Here is a 21,803-nt window from a genome sequence, read left to right as displayed (position 1 = left end):
TTACTCCTGTATTGGGATCTGGTCGAGGGTTTCCTGGCTGCCTGGATAATGCGCATGTTATCCGCAGACAAACCCAAATGCTCTAGAGACTTGAACTCAGGCACCATCCGCCAAGTTGAGCGATTGTGGGAAAGGTGCCACATCTGTTGTTCCCCTTGGTGAAGAAGATCGGGAGTTACTGGTAACCTGATCGGCGGACACACCGACAGGTGTTGAAGTTCTGAAAACCAAAACCTGGCCGGCCACCACAGAGCTATCAGTAGAAGAGAACAGTTGACAGAGCTCTTCAACTTCCAATTTGCTCCATGAACTAGGGGGAGAGGCGGGAAGGCGTAAGCTCTCATGTTGTGCCATAGAATCTCGAGAGCGTCGCCCACAGAGGAGGCTCCCAGCCCCCCTCTGTAGGCGTACAGAGGAAGCTTCTTGTTTACCGCCGTGGCGAAGAGGTCCACCTCCGGTGTGCCCCAACGCGAGAAAATCCATGAGAGGATCTCCGCCTTCAACTCCCACTCGTAGCTGACCACTGTCCGCCGGCTGAGGGCATCCGCAGTGACATTCAGCTGGCTAGGGATGTGCACTGCAAGCAGCCAGACCCCATGAAGCACGGCCCACTCCCAAATCTGGATGGACAGGTCCACGAGAGGGGGAGACTTTGTTACCCCTTGCTGGTTCATGTAATACATTGATACCACATTGTCCGTTCTTATGCGGACCACCTTGTTGACAATGAGAGGTCTGAACGCCTTGAGCGCCAGAAAAATCGCCAGAAGCTCCAAATGATTTATGTGCAGGAGCTTGTCCTGAGGCGACCAGAGGTCCGAGACCTGAAGAAGATCTAACGTCGCACCCCACCCCAAAAGGGAGGAGTCCGTCATGGGGGCTGGGTCCTGAAAGTTTGCTGAGAGATAACCACCAGTCCAGGTCCGCTCTCATGGAATCGGAATCATTATCTGCTTGGAATCCAGGTCCACAGCCTGACGCCAGGAACTCCGAAGAGCCATCTGGGTCCGCCTCATCTTGAGACGAACAATAGGAAGAGCCAACACGCACAAGGCCATGAGGCCCAGAAGCCTCTGGAACCACCAGGCCGACATGCTCTCAGACTGCGCAAACATCTGACACGCGGCCAACAGATCTACGATTCTATCCCCGGTCAGATACACTCGGCAGTCGCTCTGGAACCACCAGGCCGACATGCTCTCCGACTGCGCAAACATCTGACACGCGGCCAACAGATCTGCCATTCTGTCCCCGGTCAGATACACTCGGCAGTCGATCGTGTTCCAACGAAAACCCAGGAAAGTCAGGTCCTGTGAGACCGTCATGGAGGATTTCCGCCAGTTCACCGACAGCCCAAGATGGAACAGGAGCTGAAGGAGAGACTGGAGGTTGCCCGCTGCTGCCAACGGACAAGGGCTGCGTAGGAGCCAGTTGTCCAAACAGGGATACACATGGATACCCTGGAGACGAAGATAGGCCGCAATCACCGACATCATCTTCGTGAAGACACGCGGCGCCGAGCTGAGGCCAAAAGGAAGCACCCGAAACTGGAAGTGCTCCTCTCCCAAAGAGAAGCGGAGGTATCTCCTGTGTGGATTCCAAATCAGGATATGCATGTACGCATCCTGAAGATCCACCACGCTGAGCCAATCGCCCATCTGCAAAGAGGAGCGAATCTGGCTGGGCGTGATCATCTTGAATTTCTCTTGGGGTAGGAAAAGATTGAACTGGGAAAGGTCTAGGATGGTGCGCAGGCCAGCCTGGTTGGGTTTGGGCACCGGAAACAGCCGGGAGTAAAAGCCATCCCCTCGCACCCCAAGGGGAACGGGTTCCACAGCTCTGAGATGCAGAAGTTTCTGAACCTCGGCCTTGAGGGAGGGTGAGCCCGACAGCTGAAAAGGAGGGTTGAGGGGTGAGGTAGGGGGTAAAGGTAAGCAGAAGCCCGCTCGAGCGACTGACAAGACCCATCTGTCTTCTGTGATGGTCTGTCACGCCTCCCAATGAGACGCAATGCGTCCTCCCACCGGGGTCTCGTGCGAGCGCGGAAAACCCTCATTTGGCAGGCTTATCGGTGGTGGTGCCACCTGAACCTGATGAGGAGGCTGAGGAGCGGGAGAAAAACCACGTACGCTGTTGTCTACGGCGATTATTCCCTGCAGGAGTATCCACTCTGCAAGATTTGCGGTCGAGGAAGCCCCTAAAACCAGAGGAAGGTCGACTTTGAGACAACGGTCATTGGGATTTGAAAGGAGCTTTAACCAGAACAGACAATGATTTAGCCGTCTGCGTGCTATCTTTGGTTTTGGTGAGCTCTACATCAGTAGAAGAGTAAAAAAGCTCCTTACCATTGAATGGAAGGTCCAGAACTTTGTCTTGCACTTCCTTCGAAAACTTAGTGGCATGCAGCCACGCTTGCCGCGAGGTATCAACCCCAAGCATCAGGTGCCGAGGTGTCTACGTGATGTGCCGCAGCCTCCAGGAGATCCTGGGCCAAGACCCTGGCATCGGAAAGGCCCCCTGAAATCTTCCAACTTCTCGACCGGAATGTGCTCCTCAAACTCCGACAGACCTCTCCACATCCGCATGTTAGCTCCCGCCAAAACCAATTCTGCATTGGCCTGCCTGAGCTGTAAGGCCGAATTGGCAAAGATTGTCCTCCCTAGGGAGTCCAGGAGCTTGTCCTCCTTTCTCAAGACCTGAGTAGCCGTCGCAGAGGAGGATGCTGCAGGGCTGGATTGCAACGTAGCTGCAGCCACCACTGTGGAGGAGGGAGGCGGTGTTACGCTCACCTGGCTCCCACAAGGGCGTCGGTCGGACCCGGACTGCTGCGGCCTCCACCCACGTGATGCGTAGTGCAGCGATGACTGACTGGATCTGCCCTCCTAATCTTGTCTGCTTTGCCCGTAGAAATATTCTCCTACAAGTGGAGAGATAGATTTAGCCACTTGTGGATTCAAGTGTTCGCACCCCCACAGTCCTCTCCACTAATCACCTCTGAAGCGCCCTCTCAGCAATCTCACCTTATATTCTTGAAGGATGAGCTCTCCATCCTGCGAAGCACGCATGGGCGCGTTGATGACCAGTTACTTCACTGGCCTGAAGATATTGGAAGAGTAGTAGACTAATCCAGACTCCAAGAGGTCCTGGCGAAGAGCCTTAAGTATATAGTTCGTAAGAGTTCAAAATTTCTGGAATTCACTCCTGCCCAATAAGAAGATTGACAGTTGAAAGCGCTCCGGTAAAAGTCTGTGTTACCCAAAACTGTCCGGTAAATTATGCCAACGGTTAAATTTGCTGCTTTCTCCTTACCTTACAGGTGCGGCATTAGAAGGTGTGGCGTGCTGAAGAATTATACCTCCGGCTGTAAAATCAGGTAAGCATATGGCGGCTAAAGAGATTGTCTCCGTCTGTTCTCTCTGCTCACCTTGTTGTTTCTTGTCCCCCTTAGGTGCCGGGATTCGGCGATGTAAAGATGGAGACAGCGCCGGATCGAAGAGATGCTGCGTGGAACGGTGAGTATGGCGCGGTGCTGCTGCTGGCGATGCGACGCCTTTAAAACAAAGTCTTTCCTCTGGTTTGAAGATGCGGTGAATCCGGAATCAGGTAAGAAATCAGGTAATACTCTTGTTCTAACCTTTGCTTCTTTCCTTCTTTCTAGGTGCTCCAGGTTCAAGGCGGGCGTGGCAGAAGGCTGGATGCTGCTACTGGCACGGCGGGCGTTACGCTGCTGGATGCAGAATAACGCGAAGCGTGTGCTGCTCTTCGGGCGTGGTTTAAATAGCCCCCAAACTAGTCCCAGGTAGGTATTCCTCCCCGACCACACCCGATTAACAAAATAGTCCCTAAGGTTAAGTAGTCCCTTGCAGGCCTCACATGGGCTTGGATCTTCTTTCAGCATGGTCTGCATCAGGTAAGTGTGCACCTATGAGCCTGGCACCTATGGCGCCAGGACTGATGTCCCATATGAGCCTGGCGCCATGGGCGCCAGGACTGAACCCAGACAGCCCCTAGCAGAGGTTGCTCGGTTTTCTCAAGGCAACATGATGCCTGCTCCCGGGGCTGATGGTCGTGGTCTGGATGCCCGGGGGTATGCATCATGACAGGCGGACAAGACGACAATGCCACTTCTTCCGAAGAATGCAGCCTGTACCTTGCGTCAATCTTTTTATTGACAAAAAGTCCCGAGTGTGGCTTTTCCCAAACTCTTCGGACCCCGGCCAGAACGTCCTTCTGCAAGATCAGGCCGGTACGCTCCAAGGGAGACAAAGTGAACGCCCCAGAAAGCACGCCCTCCTGCGGAGCGGGTCCCTCGGGCACCGGAACATCTAATAAACTCATCATGTCCAGTACCCGGTCATGAAAGGCTCTGATAGAGCGGGGAAGGTCCTCATCCTGATCGCCTTGAGGGTCATCTGACAGGTCAGGATCCTGCTGAGCCGTGTCAGGCACTGCCTTGTCCACTGGGGACAATGGCGGCAAAGGCAGAAGCGCAGGGGGAGGCACCACTAGCAAGGGAGGAGCCGGCGGGATCACCGGAGGAACGGGTGGGGCCGGAGGCGCAAGTGGACATATCTCCTTGAAAAGCCCTTTGAAATATTCCCTCATGGTGTCGGTGCGCATAAGCGCTTGAAATTTACCGAAAAAGGCGTCCTCAGGAGATTGTTTCAGAACCTGAGGAGGCCTCTCATGAGGTGGACAAATCCAGGGACTTAACGGGGAAGGGTGCCACACTGGCCCCTCCACCGACGTATCCACATAAATCAAGGGCGCCGCCCCCGCGGGCAACCAAACACTGTGCGGAAGAGGCATCCGGGCGTTCCAATAATAAACCGGCCGGTAAGGATGCGCACAAGGGACCTTAGGTTCACCCAAAGGACCGAACTCTACACCAGGGGCCGATGGCGTAGTTGTAGGGGTAGTACCTAAAATGGCCGCCGTGGTCGTGGCGGGAACGGCCGCCATTTTGTCCTCATCTGAGTGGAACTGCGGCACGTGAGGAAGTGAGGCAGGGGTCCCCGTCGATGGGTCAGGGGTCTTAATTTTAGCCTTAACGTAAGGAACATCTGCGACATACCAACCGCCAACTGAGCCTTCGAAGGAAGGGCCTCGGCACTGCCAGTAAAAGAAGAAACTTTCTTCTTTGCCCCCTCAACAGATCTGGCATCACCACAAGAGCGGGAACGGTGAGCAACCGCTTTCACCGACAGGGCCTTGCCCGGCCCCTCAGAACTGTTGGCGTCTGTACGAGGGACCTCGGACCTAGGCCCGGTAGAAGCTTTATTGGCACGGGCCTCGAACATCCGTTCGGTAACTTCAAGGCCAGCCAAGGCCTCGGGGTGCAACCCGGTTTTGTTTTTGAGGGAAGCCGAAAGAGCGGCCTCAGAGCAAGCTCCGGTACCCCACGACTCAGTAGAACTGGGCCCACAAACAGCCCCCACAGGAGGGGCCAAGGAGCGTACTCCGGTGAACACAGGCCCCTTACGGAGACCCTCGGAGAAAACTCTGGTAGAATTATTAGGCCCGACAGGTACCTCAGGGCGAACCCCGGTAACAGAGCGATCAACGCCCCTCCCGGCCCGAGAGGAACCCGGGAAGGTATCCCCCGGCCGGGGTGCTCTGAAAAGTAAAGAACTTACAGAGCGTTTCTTTTTGTCATCGATGAACGCCTGAAAATGAGAAGGAGGAGTTTGTCCGAACACCTCCCACCGCTCCAACCGATGTTGAAGTGCCCGGACCGAAAGAGAGTCACAGTAAAAACAGGAGTCCCAACGGTGTTCCGGACCCAAACACTCTAAACAAAGAGGATGGGGATCCGCCCTCGCGAAGCGATGGTGACACGATGAACAGTCTGGAAAATCTAGTTTAAAAGACATAGACAGACTAGTAAACGAACGCTAGCGAGAGCCAGAGAGGAAAACAGGGAAGAAACTGTTCCGAGGATGCAAGCGCGTCCGGCCCCGATCGTGCGGAGAAAAGGACTGATGGGCCATGCGCGGGGCAGAGCCAAGGTGGGCGGGGTTACGGCTGCGTGCCGGGTCCCGCGCAGGAAAGAAAGGAGAGACACATTTTTGAAAAAAATTTGGATGCTTTTTACAAAGTGCTCCGGTCCCGTCCCACAGGACGGAGAGATGTCCCATAAGTATGAAGGAAAGGGGACGGGACGTAGGAGTATTTCCCGATCTACTCCTCGACCTATATTTTTTATGATGTTCTTTCAAAGACTGGCCCGAGTCTTTCCCCTTTGAAGTAGACTTCGATGAACCCTGCCCCATCGCCAGTTTACCTCTGTGTTCTTTTAAGGCCTTATGGGTCATCGATTGGCACGAACCACAGTCTTCAATTCGGTGGTCGTTACCAAGGCACCAGAGACAATTCTTGTGTGGATCAGTCAAAGATATTTTCTTTCCACATTTTAGACATTTTTTAAATCCAGTCTTCGGTGTGGAAGGGTTCGATGAAGAAGACATTGTTTTTCTTTTTACGAAAGACTGAAGCGCCGTTTGAAACGATCCGAAGCGAAACTAACGGAAAAAATGGAACTGAAGCCAACAGGCGCGCTTGAGGCTCTTATACAGTGGATGACGTCGGTGCTCGACTGATGCCGCTGAGGGACATCGACACCGCGGCCTCGAGGAGCGCCCTCTGATAGAGAGAAGAAAAAAAAATTGCAGAAGCAGCAAGCTGAAGGTAAAGATATATCTAAGATGAGGAATACGTGCGAGGACACAATCCATTCGAAGTATAGATTACAAAAAGATTTAGTTTCTTCCTTAAAATAATGTTTAACACAAATAAAACAATTTCACCAATTTCAAATGGGAATTCCTTATTTACTCCCTTAAAAGAAAATTCTCAAAACTTTAAAATCTTATCTGGCGTCTTGCTTACATACGTGGTGGGGTTGTGGGGAGATTGGGAAATTCCCGCATGAGACTTAATAGTCCGATGGGGATCTTCGCCTGAGGCTTTAATCGGGCTGTGTCTCTTAGGACTTATGAGCAGTTAAAGTATCTAGCCAAACGTTGGAAGAAAGGAGGAGCTAGCATATAGCCACTGGATGAAGCAACTGAGGAAATTGGAAAGGGCTGAGCGAGATCACCTTGTTAAAAATTAGACAACAAGTGCATAAGGGAAGTATGCACACAATATGGCACAAGGTCCTAGGCACAATATATGATGCATCTGATTTGAGACCACCATGACGTGAGAGACTGCATAAGAAACAAATGCTATGGTAGGGTATGGGCTGGGAGGTAAGCTCTGGGTGCAATGCACTCGTCTTGGAAGCAAGACGCTGCCCGAGACGCATCAGTTCTATACCCAGTCCCGTGCTTAGAGACTGTGCTTGAAGCATAATATGAAAAAAAAACTATTTTAATTTAGGGTGATGAACGTAACTTATTATGGTGGTATTGTACAAACTCCGAGTAGTAAAATAACCAGGTTACTCACCGTAGAGACAACCTTACTCCTAGTCCATAGTCCCCTTTCCTCCATACTTATGGGACATTCCTCCGTCCTGTGGGACGGGACCGGAACACTTTGTAAAAGCATCCAAAATTTTGCAAAAATGTTAGTCCCTCCTCTCTTTCTACGCGGGACACGGCACACGGCCGCAGATCTGCCCATCTCGGCTCCGCCCCGCGCATCAGTACTTTTCTATCAGAGACCTTTAAGCAATAACAGAGGAACCTTATTAGAGGGGACGGTGGGCGGGCGTATGGAGGAAAGGGGACTATGGCCTAGGAGTAAGGTGGTCACTACGGTGAGTAACCTGGTTATACTCCTACCTCCCGTCCCCTTTCCTCCATACTTATGGGAGATTCCCAAGCACTCCTTACAGGAACTACGGGGGGATGGAAAATCCCTTACTGAAAAAGATTCTTCAGCACAGCCTGACCAAACTGAGCATCAGACCTGGAGCTCAGGTCTAGACAATAATGTTTACAAAAAGCCGATGGGGAGGCCCAAGTAGCCACCTTTGTGATGGTCTCCCAGGGGACATATTTCTGAAAGGCGGCTGCCTTGCCCCGCACCAGGTGTGCATGAATACCTTTAGGAGGCTGCAGTCCTTGGACAGTGTAAGACTCCGTAACACAAGCAGCGATCCATCTGGAGATGGTCGCCTTAGAGGCCTGCTTACCTTGTGGATTACCTAAGGTCACCAACAGTTGAGAAGAGCTCCTAAATTCAGAGGTTCTGTCCAGATATAACTTAAGAGCCCTTCTAACATCCAAGCAATGCAGAACCCTTTCCGCTTCTGAAGCAGGGTTTGGGAAGAAGACCGGCAGGGAGAATGATTGATTTAGATGGAAATCAGAGGCCCCCTTTGGGAGGAAAGAAGGGTCTGTCCGTAGGATCACCTTATCCTTGTGAAAAATCAAGAAGGGATGCTCCACCGACAAAGCCCGGAGCTCACTTACACGATTTGCTGAGGTAACGGCAACCAAAAAGGACACCTTCCACGACAGGTGCTTGAGGTCCACCGTGGCCATTGGTTCGAAAGGTTTATGGCACAACACCGAAAGGACCACATTTAGATCCCACGACTGGTGCGGACTACGAATCGGGGGATAAAGGCGCGTCAGGCCTGCGAAATGTCTCTTAACCACTGGATTAGACAGAGTGTAAGAGCATTGGTACATAGATAGGCAGATACCGCCGAAAGATGAGTTCTGCATCACAGAACGTGAATTCCCAACTCTGCTAGGTGGGATACAAAAGACAGTACCGTGTCAATCGTAGCCACCCTTGGGTCCAGTTATTTGTGTAAACACCAATGACAGAACCTGAGCCATTTGCTTCTGTACTGGGACCTAGTCGAGGGTTTCCTGGCTACCTGAATAATATGCATGTTATCCGCAGACAGGTTAAGATGTTCTAAAGACCTGAACTCGGGCACCATGCTGCCAAGCTGAACGATTGTGGGGAGGGGTGCCACAACTGTTGATCCCCCTGGTGAAGAAGATCGGGGCTCAGGAGGTGATTGGTGGATACACCGACAGGTGTTCCAAGTTCTGAGAACCAAAACCTGGCCTGCCACCACGGGGCTATGAGTAAAAGGGAACAGTTCACTGTGTGCTTCAGCTTGCAAATCGTCCGATGAACCAGAGGCAGAGGCGGGAAAGCATAAGCCCTCATGTTGTACCATGGAATCTCGAGAGCATCCCCCAGAGAGGAGGCTCCCAGCCCGTTCCTGGAGGCATACAGAGGAAGTTTCTTGTTTGCCGTTGTCGCGAAGAGGTCCACTTCTGGAGTGCCCGATGCAGGAAAATCCATGAGCGGATCTCTGCCTTCAATTCCTACTCGTAGCTGACCATCGCCCGCCGACTGAGGGCGTCTGCCGTGACATTCAGCTGGCCCGGAATGTGTACTGCAACTAGCCAGACACCATGTCGAACCGCCCACTCCCAAATCTGGATGGACAGGTCCACGAGAGGGGAAGACTTGGTGCCCCCTTGCTTGTTGATGTAATACATCGACACCACATTGTGCGGATACGGACCACTTTGTTGGCAATGATCGGTCTGAACGCCTTGAGCGCTAGGAATATCGCCAGAAGCTCCAGAAGATTTATGTAGAGGAGCTAGTCCTGAGGCGACCAAAGATCCGAGACCTGAAGAAGATCCAACGTCGCACCAAACCCTAGAAGGGAGGAGTCCGTCATGACCGTCACCATAGGGGCTAGGTCCTGAAAACCCACCCCCACCGACAGGTTGCTGAGAGATGACCACCACTCTAGGTCTGCCCTCATGGAAGACAGAATCATTATCAACTTGGAGTCCGGATCCACAGTCTGACGCCAAGAACTCCGAAGAGCCATCTGAGTCTGCCTCATCTTGAGACGAGCAAGAGGAAAGCCAATACGCACGAGGCCATGAGGCCAAGAAGCCTCTGGAACCACCAGACCAATATGCTCTCCGACTGCGCAAACATCTGACACATGGCCAACAGATCCGCCATTGTGTCCCCGGTCAGGTACACTCTGCAGTCGATCGTGTTAAAGCAAAAACCCAGCAAACTCGAGTCCTGAGAGAACGTCATGGAAGATTTCCGCCAGTTCACCGACAGCCCGAGATGGAACAGGAGCTGGAGGAGAGACTGAAGAATGCAGGCGGCTTTCAACGGGCAAGGGCTGCATAAGAGAAGGTCGTCCAAATACGGATACACATGCATACCCTGCAGACGAAGATAGGCGGCGATCACCGGCATCATCTTCGTGAAGACACGCAGCGCCGAGGTGAGGCCAAAAAGAAGCACTCGAAACTGGAAGTGCTCCTCTCCCAAAGAGAAACAGAGATATCTCCTGTGTGGATTCCAGATCAGAATATGCATGTACGCATCCTGAAGGTCCACCACGCTGAGCCAATCGCCCATCTGCAAGGAGGACGTATCTGGCCAGGCTTGATCATCTTGAATTTCTCTTGGGGTAGGAAAAGATTGAACTGGGAAAGGTCTAGGATGGTGTGCAGGCCAGCCTGGTTGGGTTTGGGCACCGTAAACAGCCAGGAGTAGAAGCCCTCCTCTCGTTCCCCAAGGGGAACGGGTTCCACAGCTCTGAGGTCCAGAAGTCTCTGAACCTCAGCTTTTAGGGAGGACGACCCCGACTGCTGGAAAGGAGGGTTGAAGGGTGGGGTAAGGGTAAGAGGAAGGGACTCCTGTTTTTATTGCGATTCCCTTTCGGTCCGGCCACTTCAACGTCGATTGGAGCGCTGGGAGGAGGTGTTTCGATGTACTCCTCCTTTGCATTTTCAATATTTTATCAACGAAAAGAAGAAACGCCTGGTAAGTTCTTTACTTTTCAGAGCACCCCGGCCGGGAGACACCTTTCCGGGTTCTTCCCGGGCCGGGAGGAGCGTCGACCGCTCTATCACCAGGGCTTGCCCCGAGGTGCCTTCTGGGCCTAATAATTGTACCGGAGTTTTCTACAAGGGTCTCCATAAGGGTCCTGTGGATACCGGAGTACGCTCTGAGGCCCCTCCTGTGGGGGCTGCTTGTAGACCTAGTTCTACTGAATCGTGGGGTACCAGAGCTCGCTCTGAGGCCTCTTTATCGGCTTCCCTCAAAAGTACCAGGGTGCGCCCAGAGGCCTTGGTTGGGCTTGGTGTTACCGAACGGATGTTCGAGGCCCGTGCTAGTAAGGCTGTGACCGGACTTGGGTCTGAGGTCCCTCGTACAGAGGTTAAGGAAACCAACATTTCTGAGAGGACCTACAAGGCCTTATCGGTGAAAGCTGTTTTTCACCGTTCCCGCTCTTGTGGCGACGCCAGAACTGTTGAGGGGGCAAGGAGTGGAAGTTCCTCCTTTACCGGCAGTGCCGAGGTCCTTCCTATGAAGGCTAGTTTGGCTATTGGTATGTCGCAGAAACATTCCAGGCCACATAGTACCGGCTCGGCCGAGGTTTCTTGTTTAAAGGCTAAAATGAAGACCCTTGACCCACCGACTACTACGCGATGCTAGCGAGAGCCAGAGAGGAGGAAAAAAGGAAGAAAATCTTCCACGGATACAAGTGCGTCCAGTCCCGAACGAGCAGAGAAAAGGACTGATGGGCGATGCGCAGGGCGGTGCCGATATGTGTGGGGCTACAGCCGCGTGCCGTGCCCCACGTAGCAAGAGAGGAAGGACTAAAATGTTTGCAAAATTTTGGATGCTTTTACAAAGTGCTCCAGTCCCGTCCCACAGGACGGAGGACTGTCCCATAAGTATGGAGGAAAGGGGACGGGACGTAGGAGTATAAAACAACCAATACAAAAGCCACTAAACTTTAAAAGCACAGCATGTGTTTTGTGTATTAGCAGTTCATGCATTCCCAATCAACCTTTACCCCGCACAACATAGCATTCCAGGATCATCTCACTCCCCACCCCACCTTTACTGGCAATCCCACCAACCAATCCTCCCGCTCAAGGCTTTTCCTTCTCAATTAGAGCTAGGACCACTTTCATCCAAACAACATTCTCAACATCTTACTGATTTTAATCAATCAGTTAAAGCCTAGCTCATGCCATGCATCAAGGCATACCTTTTGAATACCCAGAAAGCAATTACCCATCTAGTTATCCAAGAATCCTACCTGTGCAAAAAGACTGTGCTGCTCAACAATGACCCAACTAGATCAGGTGGGCTCTTTCGGTCAGGTGTGCCACTGAGGAAAAAGTCATTTCCAACAGTTATTCGCAGGTTCGCCTCCACACCCTTGCCTGGACGGCGACTCGGAGGAGAGCGTCTCTGCATCAGAAAAAATGGAAACCGAAGAAAAGAATGTCAGCAACAAAAACAATCAGCAAAGTGTAAACCAAGTATTGTAAGGAAGGCATGGTATCAACAGTAAGACAGACACAAGTGACCACAGTTCAAGAGTGTTTATTGAACTTCAATTGGGTTTGAAAAACGCCCATCTAATCCTAAATCTAAGGATGGGAACGAGCTACAGCCATCTAAGAACGCAGTTTTAGTGGTGCCTTGTCAAAATAAAAGGGCCTATACTAATAAACCTATTGCGAATCCTTACCTCTAAATACAAAGTGTGGGAAATAATGTAATGCAAAAGAAAAGTGTTCAAGAAGGACAAGTTACTTACCCCTGGTAACTTTCTTTCGACTGGATGCTCCTACCATGTATTCCTCATCTTTGATATTCGATAACCAGCTTTAGCTGCTTTGGAGAAAAAGAATTCGGCAGAGGGCACTGTGTGTCGATGGAATCGAATAGATGTCCCTCGAGGGCCTCCGTCTCGAGAATGAAGTCATCAAATGCATATATAGCACGCGCAGCACCCATTGGCTTCAGTTCTATTTTTTCTTACAGTAGAAATAACAGCATAACCACGGGAGTGACCGTACTCGGCCTTGAAGGAACGTAAGCTGTAATAGCATGGGAAATTCTACTGTGGGGTAGGTTGAGACGTCGATGAGGAATACGTGGGAGGAACATCCAGTCTAAAGGGGTAAGTAACGTCTTCTTTGAATGGATTGTGTCCTCCCACGTATTCCTCATCTTTGATAGACTACCAAAGCAGTGTTGGATTTGGTGGAGGAATTAAGAATTTCAGTTTCTTATAGGTTTTCATGAACCAAATGCAGGACTGCTTTTCTAAAGTTCCCATCCTGACCGAGGGAAGACTCTAGCGAGAGATCTCGGATTAAGGATACTAAAGACAAACACAATAAAGCTTTTGCTAAAACTCTCCAGGACCTACAATTCATCCAGAAAGTCGACTCTGCCACTCACACTAAAGGTCGCATACTAGACTGGTTAGTCGACCACAACTGCAGAGTAGATATCAGTTCTAACACCCCACAACCGTAGACCGACCACCATCTCATCCATTTCTACATCCCAACAAATGTGTCATCCATACAAAACCTTCCGATGCCAGCTGCACTAGCCAGATCTAAAAAACTACTCACAAGAGAGAATTCTCCCACTCCTAGAAGTCTCAGCATTAGAATCACCCCTCTCAAGTAACCCTAAAAAACTGGTTGATCTCTACAATACTACTATTAAGGAGGTGATAGACATAATCGCCCCATTAGAGCGTAAAAAAGATAAAAGACTCTTTCATGTTAATTCATGGTTCAACCAAGACTTACATGACCTAAAAGTACTCAAAAGACACGCCGTTAACAAATGGCAATCCTGTCCCTCTGCTCCCACTCATGACTCTTACTTAGCTATTGCTAAACAATATAAAAATGCCATAGCCAAAGCTAAAGCCGCTACCTATAACACTAGAACCGACAATGCTCAATCCCACTCCAAAGAACTATTCGCCATCTTCTGAGCTGTTCATACCTCCCACGTCCAAACATCAAACGGTTAAGGACGAGAAATGGTGTAATGACAACCAGAAGGCTGTTCAGGACAAAATTGACCTACTTCAAAAAAATAAAAAATAAAAAATCACAGCAAATTTTGACAACTTACCCAAGACTACCGGGACAACACAGACTGCTCCTAATCCTAAACCACCCATCCAGTATGACAGCAATCCACCACCGTCATTTACCTTTAAAAAAGGTAACTATTCCTGAGGTTCTACTCATTATGAAGCAAATAAAACCCTCACTATGCAAAGGGGACATCTGTCCAGCAAACATAATCAAAGACTGCGCTGAGTCTCTGGCACCGTTCATCACAACTTTTATTAACACTTCATTTGCCTCAGGCTCAGTACCCTCTTCTCTTAAGGAAGCATGGGTTCTGCCACTGCTAAAAAAAAGCCCACCCTAGACCCAGACTATCCTAACAACTACAGGCCGATTACAACTGTGCCATTCTTGCTGAAAATCCTGGATAAGGCTGCATATCTACAGATACAAGCCTACCTAGAGTTACACAACATCCTATGGTTTTCGTCCGCGGCATGGCCCTGAATCCGCTTTGCTTGACTTAAAAAACCAACTCCTACGAAATATGGACAAGGGCAAATGTGCCATCCTCTTACTTCTCGACCTGTCGGCTACATTGACTTAGTTGACCACAAAATCCCAAATACGCACCTCACAGACACGGCTCACTTCTCCACGGAGGCCACTACATGGATTAAATCCTTCTTGGAGGGCAGAGCTATGAGGGTCTCATTCTCAGACCAAGCATCAGCCACTCCCTCCCCCATTAGCTGCGGAGTACCAGAAGGCTCCTGCACCTCCCCTACGCTCTACAACCTATTTACACTACCGCTCTTTAACGACTTAGAAGAATTCGGCATAACTTTCACCAATTATGCTGATACACAAATTCTTCTCCCATTATCTGGTGATTACGAGCAATACCTAAAAACCTTACAAAACACATATGCTATCATCCAGGCCTGGATGGTAGCCAATGGCCTCTGTCTCAATGGGGACAAGACAGAGATCTTACTGGTGGGCCCTAAAGAAACCCTCAGTAAACTAGACAGCAAATACAGCAATTTCAAAATTGAGAGCACTGTAATTACAGTCTCTTCTTCGGTGAAAACTCTGGGAGTGTACCTAGACTCAACCTTGTCCATGGATAGACATGTAAGCTATATCTCCTCAGCAGCAGCACTGACAACTAAATAATCAATGCAGTAAAACCTCACCTATCCACTGAAAACTGCCTCAACATTGCCAGGGCCCCCATAGGTGCAAAACTGGACTATTCTAACAACCTCCTACTGGGCACTTCCGCCAAAAACATGAACAGATTACAAATTACACAACGAACGCACTGAGAGCAGCCCTCAGTATTCCCGGGAGGGAGCACATCTCCCTAGCAAGACAAAAAGCCCACTGGCTCCCTGTCAAAGAACGCATCCTGTTCAAGACGCTCACTATAACCTATAGATGCATATCCCAATCTGCTCCCAGCTATCTAACTGAACGAATACAAGTGCAGACAATTAGACCCAAAAGGGATTTGAACACAAACCAACTCTCAGTCCCTACCTTCAAAAGAACCAAAGCCGACGGCTCGAGTTTCGAATTTCTAGCACGAAAATCTTGGAACTCACTAACACCTCAGCTGAGATCTGAAACATCCCTCTTGGCCTTCAGAAAGGCACTGAAAACCATCTTATTCAAGTAAATCTGTGCCTAAAACACTTAACAGGTTACTCACCAGGGCGTGGCTTGGGAAGCCATGGAGTAGGACGTGCGTCCTGAAGGGCTTCAGACGATCCGATAAACAATTTGCAAAAACTACGCTTAAAAATGCTTTAAAAGACCCTGAAGCTACAGCACGGGCACCGGAACGTGTGCTCAGCACATATGGGGAGGATCGATTGTTTTGGATGCAAGGAACTTGAAATATCACTTGAAGAACAGTCGCGGCCGTGAGAGACAAAGTAGCAAGATGGCCGACAACAAAGGACTGTGATTCTGGAATCACTGAGGCAGCCCTGAGAAGAAAGCACACAACAAGCGGACGTGGAAGCCAGCACGGTGGAAAGGCTCGGAGCCCCTCCGATTGATAAACAAAGGATGGCAGGTCTGCACTGACCTGTGACGAGGGCTCGGACGGAGGCGGACCGGCCCCTGACAGAAAAGAAAAGGCAGGCATGGAACGAGAACCGGCACATAGTGCCGTGCAGTCCCTGAGCGCATGCAGGGAGGACCCGGCAGAATAAACGCCTTGGTGACAAGTAAGGAGGCAATGAGAGCCGCATAGCAAAAGTAGCGCGAGGGGTATGCCGACGCCCCGCTGGTTTCCACTATACGTGAGGACCTACCGGCTGGGAAGAAGGAGTCAAGCGAAAATATGGGGAGGAACTGGAGTCCCCGCGACTGAAGGCTGCAGGCCCGGGTGCAGCAGACCTGTGATGGCGGCTGACCTCCGGGAGTGTACCCCAGAGCGGAGGGTGTGCAGCACCAGGGGCTTGCACCCCCGGCAGGGCAGTAAAAGAGCAACGAACAGTGCGCACAAGCAGCCTACACACGGTGGTTGCTGAGGGCGGGACGGATCCCCGACAGCAGCCACTTCTGAAACAGTGGGCATGGTCATCAAATAGGCTCCAAGGGAATGTAATCGCACCTCTTGAAACGACGAGTGAGGAACAAAGAGAGCGAGTGGCATTATGGAGAGCTGGGCTTCTCAGAGAGCCAGGGAGATGCAATAAGAGTGAAAAGTGGGGGTCACCAGGTACCAAAGTATGTAAGCGTGCCCAAGGGGCTGGAGACTAAGCTAGTGGTGTGTCGCATATGAAGAGCCTGGTAGCTGGGTGACTACATCAAGGAGCTGCGTGGTCACTAGGATGCAGCGAGACGTTTGATACGTGGGAGGACACAAAGCATCCTAAAGCCGGAGCTCAGGATACACAAGCTGACGCCAGGACCCAGGGCACAACCCACTCTTAATAAGGGCTACTCAACGGTAATCACCCCACGGCTAGGAAGACGCAGTGGCGCAAAATCGATACAGGGAAGCAGGACTGTCACACCAGGGTGCTGGCAACCTTGGGCGCAAGACACAGGCCTCAGAATGGCAGCGCGAGGAGTCGCAAGTAAAAGCAAGATTAAGCAAGCCACAATGGACACTTGCTAAAACACAACAGTCTCCCGCTGCCACGACGCCCACAAACTCTATGACACCAGCGGAGAGTGTAGCGGCAACGGAAAACCATCACATATTGGCTGCCATTACGGAACTAAAAGACTCATGGGGGATAGCAATGTCAGACCTACACCCTTCCTTGGAGGCTAAAATAGACGCGGTAGGCATAGGGGTCACCCTGCTGAGACAAGATGTCAGGGGTCTGGCAGAACGGACAAGCAATTTGGAAAGTGCGGTGAAGACCAACACGGATACCAGCTCCAGCAACGCAAAGGAGATCCACGCGCTCAAACAACAGGTAGCCAATTTGCAGTCTTGCGCGGAGGAAGCAGAAGGGAGAGCGAGAAGGAATAACATTCGCGTGGTGGGCCTGCCAGAGGGAGAGGTGGGACGGGACCCGACGGACTATGTTGAGAACTTACCTTTTACAGGGAATTGGAGCCGAAAAACTCTCGCAAGGATTCACAGTGGAACGTGCACATAGAGCCCTTATGAGGAAACCGTGACCAGGGGCCCCTCCCTGTGCTATAATCGCCAAAATATTGAACTATAAAGACTGCGAGAAGATACTGGAGTACTTCCGAAAAGGTGGGACAATCGAAAGAGCTTCAAGCACCATCACAGCGTTTCCGGATTACACAATTTTGGTTTAGAGACAACGGTACAGCTACGTGGCTATCAAAAGGAGACTACGGGCGGCTGGGATTAAATATATGCTTCTGTACCCAGCTAAACTGAAGGTGGTGCACAAGAGTAAAATGTTCTTTTTTGACACTCTGGAGGACTTATCGACATGGCTGGATTTGCAGGGCTGCCCGGATGGAGATACGGAGGAGGCCAGAGAGGAACAGGATAAGTGACTGAGACATTGTATACGCATTGTCATGGTGTAAGATGGGCACTCTAGGGGTGATTAGTTAAAAATGTTGATTAATGGGTGTGGCAAATGATGCTGATTTTTTGATAAGTTGCCGCCAATGCAACGTATTTGAAGGACTTGAATATAGTAGCGCAAATACATACGCAAACTGTGTAGCAATGTGTAGTCAACTTTAAGCTCAGTAGGAGCGGCAGGGCGACAGCACCCTACCCCCCAATTTATCTTTGTAGTAGTAGTAGGTGCGCCACTAGGGGGGGGACCTCGCCCTGCGGAGCTTCGAGTACAGGCGTGAGCCAGAAAGAGCTAGATGCGGGGGAGCCTGAGATCCAGGGATGGAGCTGGGCAACAGTTGTTGTTGGGTAAGAGATGGGTGGTGGGGGGGGGCAGTTTGGGGTGTTTTTGGTTAAGGGGTGTTGTAGTTGGTATTGGGGAACAAGCCTATATAGTCAGAAATGTAAAGAGAATCTGGTCTGCACTGGCGGAGGGGGGGGGGGGGGCGGGAATCCTTACATGCCATGGGGGACCTTAAAATAATTACGTGGAACGTCAGAGGCCTTAATAGTTATTTAAAAAGGAACAAAGTGATGTTATACTTGCGTAGACAAAAGATAGATATTGCACTGTTACAGGAGACTCACTTGACGTGGGAAAAGCTGGAAATAGTTGTGAAGAAGTGGAAAGGGGTCGTAGTGGGCTCGACGTACTCGGCATATGCCAGAGGTGTGCTTATCTGGGTGGCACCGCATGTCCCATTTTACAAGTTGCAAGAAACTGCGGAAGCAGACGGGAGGATGGTTACGTTGAGGGGACTGGTGGAGAATAAGGATGTATGCATTGTGAACACTTATGCCCCCAATCAGAACACGGCGACATATTTCAGAGCCCTGAGTACTAATCTTAGTATGTGTATGGGAAGCACAGTGATTTGGGGAGGTGATTTCAACTGTGAATTAAGCCCTACGATAGATAGATCAGACCAGAGGTTTGATAGACCTGCTCCAGCAGCAAAAGCGTTACAGACACTGCTAGACGATTTTGGCCTAGTGAACGTATGGAGAGTAAACATCCAAATGAAAGGCAGTACTTGCATTATTCTGCCCCACAGCAGCTGCACACGAGGCTAGACTACGTCTTTGTCACGTCTGAAACTGTGGCAGAGGTAGTGCAAGCAGAATATAAGGCGCGGGTCCTGTCGGACCACTCGCCCCTGGTAGTTAGCTGGCAATACCGCCCCCCAAGAGCGAGGATACCGACGTGGCGCCTCCGGGCGGAGGCACTCAAAGACCCCCTTTTTAGAGAAGATATAAGGGAGGAGATTATAAATTACTTTGAGGTGAATACAGGCAGTGTGGACTCAGCGAGCACGCTATGGGAAGCTTTTAAGGTGGTGCTGCGGGGCATAGCCATAGCAAACCCTAAAGGCCTGCAAGGGGGAATCCTGGCTGAACTAAATAATGTAGAAAGGGAATTGGAAGAGGCGCTGAAGGGAAAAGATGATACTGGGATAGATGTGGAGTTGATACTCAAATGGCAACAGACATGTGCGGAGCTGTGGGATAGACTGTGTAACCTTAATTATAAGAAATATGTTGAAAGACAGCACGCGGGAGGAGATAAAACAGGAAGGCTCTTGGCATGGTTATACAAAAGCGAGGTCCCCAGGCCCACCATCAGGACGATTACAAGAGAAGATGGCAGTGTAGCTGATACTCAGGAGGAAGTTAATCTGGAGTTTGCAATTTATTACAGGGACCTATACGGGGATGTGGAGGGAAGCAATTGTGGAGAAATAAGAGAGACACTAGATGACATAGGTCTACCAACAATAAGCATTGAAGAAAGAGAGGAACTGGATGCACCGATTACCATGGAGGAGCTGGAAGCAGTAGTGAGACAGCTACCTACTAGCAAGACCCCGGGGGCAGATGGCTTTCCAAGCGAGTTTTATAAAGTGTATAAGGCAAAAGTGCTCCCCCCGATGCTGGACATGCTAAATGAAGCATTTGAGACGGGATGGCTGCCAGAGTCACTTAGAGAAGCGATAATAATACCACTTCCCAAACCCAAGCCTGAACACAGCTGTGGTTCTTATAGGCCGCTCTCAATGCTGAACCAGGACAGCAGGATACTGACAGCTGTCCTGGCAAGCAGACTGCGTAGGGTCACTGGCAAGCTAATACACCCCAACCAGACAGGGTATATCCCGAACAGAAAGATAACTCATAACCATAGGCGACTCCATCGGATTGTTGAATGGGGGTGTAGAAATGATGGCGAAATAGCGATAGTGTCCTTAGACGCTGTGAAGGCCTTTGATTCTGTCAAGTGGCCATGGTTACTGGCAGACTTGGCAGGTTATGGCATGGGGCCTGGATACATAAGGTGGGCAAAGATGTTATATAGCGAGCCGTTGGCCAGGGTCAAAACAGGAGCAGTGATTTCTGAAAGATGGCAACTAGGCAGGGGCACCAGACAGGGGTGCCCATGGTCCCCTATGCTGTACATATTAGCTTTAGAGCCTCTGGCGATATACCTTAGGCAGCAATACGATATGATAGGTATTGAAGTGGGTGGGGAGCGACATTTGATCTCCTTATATGCGGATGATCTGCTGCTGTACCCGAGATACCCAGAAGAGAATCTCCAGTATGTCTTGGAAGTCATGGACAGGTACGCGAGGCTGTCTGGCATAGCGGTGAACCCACAGAAATCTATCATTTTTCCATTGGGTAACTACAAAGGGCTCACTACTGAGCGATTGCCGGTGCTGCAGGCTCCTTGGGCTGTTGATGCTTTTCAGTACCTTGGGATAGATGTGTATCATACAGTAGAAGAAGAGCATAGGCATAATACCGAGGTAGCCATAAGAAAAATCGAAAAAAACATGACATTTGGGGCAAAGCTCCCTCTGGCAATGATGGGGCGAAGTGCAATGCTCAAAATGGTAGTTTTGCCCAGGCTCCTACATTATTTTGGAAATATTCCGTATCTAATACCTAAGAAGTTTTTTATTAGATTAAATGGCCTATGCAGAGACTTCCTGTGGCAGGGTACCAGGAATAGGGTGGCGGTATGGAAGTTGAAGAACTTCTATGAAAAAGGGGGAATAAAACTACCTAACTATGAGGTTTACTATGTAGCTAGTCAGCTGCAATATGTTGCCAAATGGCTCTCGGACGAAGTGACACCTGAGTCTAGGTTGTTTAAAACAGATTGTGCCCCATACTATTTAAAGGAAATGATCTGGCTGCCTAAAACAGAAATGAAAGCACGTCCTATGTTGATGATGCTAGGGTGGAGGATCTGGCGCCGAGCGTGCCAGATGATGGGAAACCCAGCCCCATGCTCCCGGCAGATACCATTAGTGGCATTGACCAAGGGAGACGAGCAGCTACGAAGGACAATTAGGGGCCACTGGGAGTCGGTGGGGTTGGTGACTGTGGGAGATGTCTGGCGGGAAAGGGCTATCATACATTTTGAAGAGTTAGAAGAGGAAGTGGGGCTACATGTGGGTCAATATATTACATATTACAAAATGGTGCAGGAAATTAAAAGAACTTGGCCTGAGACAGTACTGGTAGGAGAGCCTGATGCTACCATAGATACGATATATGATATAACGGAAGGAGGGCACGAGATCTCTAGATTGTATGAAATGCTGATGACCAGGGTTGGAAAGGAACCAATGCAATTAAGATCAGACTGGGAAGCGGAGGTGGGAGCCCCGATGGAGGATGGGATGTGGGAGCGTGCCCTGGGATACCACAAAAAGGTGTTGAGAAACGCCATATTAAAACAGAGACAACTATATATCACGCATAGGGCATACATGACACCCCTGAGGATATCGAGGTTTGAGAACGCTAGCAGACAGGCATGTCCCAAATGCGATGAGGAAAAGGCTGAT

The 21,803-nt window shown here is 50.3% G+C and overlaps 1 protein-coding gene across 1 annotated transcript in view; it reads right to left on the bottom strand.

Annotated features, from left to right (window-relative positions):
• ZNF318 (zinc finger protein 318) overlaps nucleotides 1-21,803 on the bottom strand; it is a 504,061-nt gene that overhangs the window by 260,810 nt on the left and 221,448 nt on the right. Inside the window, exon 2 of the mRNA XM_069608802.1 lies at nucleotides 12,074-12,228. Coding sequence (XP_069464903.1) covers nucleotides 12,074-12,228 — 155 coding nt within the window. The remainder of the gene's footprint in view (nucleotides 1-12,073; nucleotides 12,229-21,803) is intronic.

Source organism: Ambystoma mexicanum, chromosome 4q (genome assembly GCF_040938575.1).
Source record: "Ambystoma mexicanum isolate Mex_15411 chromosome 4q, UKY_AmexF1_1, whole genome shotgun sequence".
Lineage (NCBI taxonomy): Eukaryota > Metazoa > Chordata > Amphibia > Caudata > Ambystomatidae > Ambystoma > Ambystoma mexicanum.
Note: the sequence above shows the minus strand (reverse complement) of the source record. Positions and strands in the feature narration are given on the sequence as shown.